This window comes from Geospiza fortis, unplaced genomic scaffold, assembly GCF_000277835.1.
Source record: "Geospiza fortis unplaced genomic scaffold, GeoFor_1.0 scaffold391, whole genome shotgun sequence".
NCBI lineage: Eukaryota > Metazoa > Chordata > Aves > Passeriformes > Thraupidae > Geospiza > Geospiza fortis.
In genome coordinates, this window is record NW_005054472.1 from 86,912 (window position 1) to 88,791 (window position 1,880).

Consider the following 1,880-nt stretch of genomic DNA (forward strand, 5'->3'; position numbering starts at 1 on the left):
AATTTCCTCATGGAAAGGGCTGGAAGGGGCTGCCCGGGGGGGGGTTTGGAGCGCCCATCCCTGGAGGTGCCCAGGGAAGGCCTGGACATGGTGGGGTGATGAAATAACAACATTCCAGAGGGAAAAACCTCACACCCATCCCCTTTAATCTCAATAAAAGCATCCATTGAGGTGAAACACCGATTTAATCTTTGGCAGAGCTGGACGAGGCCTCCCCGGAGAAAGCGGCAGTGCCCGAGGACACGGGGCAGTACCAGCGCTGAGGGAGGGCCCGGCCCGGCACGAGCAATAAACCCAGCCCCAATTAAGCGTTACTCCCAAGGGTGATTTCACATTTAATGAACTGAATCATGCAAGTTCTCTGCAATCAAAAGCACAGTAGGTGGGGTAAGGCAGAATCGAGGAAATCAAGCCCAACATGTCGAGCTGAGCACGGGGGTTGTGCCAAAAATCCTGCCAGCCTGATCCTGGGACTAAAAGCAGGGACATTTGCACAGGCAGTTCCTCCTGCAAATGAAGTTTTGGTTTTTTTTTTTTCCTGCAAATGAAGGTTTTTTTTCTTCTGCAAATGAAGGTTTTTTTCTCCTGCAAATGAAGTTTTTTTCTCCTGCAAATCAACTTTTTTTTACCTGCTCAGGACAGAGGGTGGGAAGGAAAAGCTGCTCTCTGCTCCTCATCCAAGACTGAATGTCTCCTGGCTTGAATAGATTTTATTTCTGGCTTGTGAAGCACAGGGACCCCCTCGAATTTGCAGCACAATCCTGGGTTTTAATTCGTTTTTGTGACTATTTCTGTGCCACCTCCCTTGATCCTTCCAAAGCGGGGAAGTCCCACAGCGGCAGAGCCCCCCAGGTGCACACAGGCAGCAGGGCCTGTCTCTATTTGCACACTTAATTCCTGTATATTCCACACTCTAAACAGTGTCTTACTCAGCATGCTCAGGCCTCTTCAATGATTTTAAGTAATCATTTGCTTTTTAATTTTTTTCTTTTTTGGGGAGAGGGGGGTTTCTTTGTTTTTTTCAAGTCAAGAATGAGCTGTGCTGGTTCCTTTTGCTTTAAGTCACTCCTCGAGCTGCTCTGGCTGCAGTGTCTTATTTTAATGTCGGTTTTATTTCCAACTTCCAAGCCAAGCTCCAAGAGAGAAGGGATTTAATTTTTGAAATTTTATTTTATTTTTGGGAGCCAGGCTCCAGCTGCTTCACCTGTGCAATCTCCTCATCCAGGTGCCTTGTGTAAGGTACTCCCACAGCCCCAGCATGGCCTGTCCCAGCCACCAGGAAAGGACTGGAATTTTTGGGGAATGTCCAACTCCTCCTGCCAGGAGTGGCTGTGGATGCAACTCCTTGCTTGAACTGCTGTATGTGATGTACATATGTACGTGTGTATATAAAGCAGTGTTTAATTAAAGGTGATTGATTGCTAATTGCTCGCTGGCTGGACTCACTCCCAACACCTCCAGTTCTCAGGTTTTAAACTCATAAACTTAAAATCTAACAGGTTTTAAAAAAAAATTAAACTGGTTTTGGAATTTGAAGAGTTGTGGAATGGTTTGGGTTGGGAGGAATTTTAAATCCTAAAATCCCTTAAATCCCATAGAGCCTGAATGGGATCTGCTGTGGGGTTGGAATAGAACTGGAATCCTGCTAGGGTTGGAACCAAATCCCAGATGGGTTTGGGATGGCAGGATCCTAAAACCCTTCTCATTCCAAGGCCAGGGACACCTCCACTGTCCCAGGTTTCTCCAGCCTGGCCTTGGACACTCCCAGGGATGGGGCAGCCACAGATTCTCTGGGAAATTCCCATTTTTCCCAGCAGCAGCTCTTCCCTGCCATTAAATATCTCCCCAGACTCCTGCAGAACAGAGCCTGGAGTTGTTGA

The 1,880-nt window shown here is 47.3% G+C and overlaps 1 protein-coding gene across 1 annotated transcript in view; it reads left to right on the forward strand.

The window, feature by feature from the left end:
• MFSD4A (major facilitator superfamily domain containing 4A) overlaps positions 1 to 1,425 on the forward strand; it is a 15,207-nt gene extending 13,782 nt beyond the window's left edge. Inside the window, exon 10 of the mRNA XM_005428118.2 lies at positions 199 to 1,425. Coding sequence (XP_005428175.1) covers positions 199 to 263 — 65 coding nt within the window. The 3' untranslated portion in view covers positions 264 to 1,425. The remainder of the gene's footprint in view (positions 1 to 198) is intronic.
• The last annotated feature ends 455 nt before the right edge of the window (positions 1,426 to 1,880 follow it).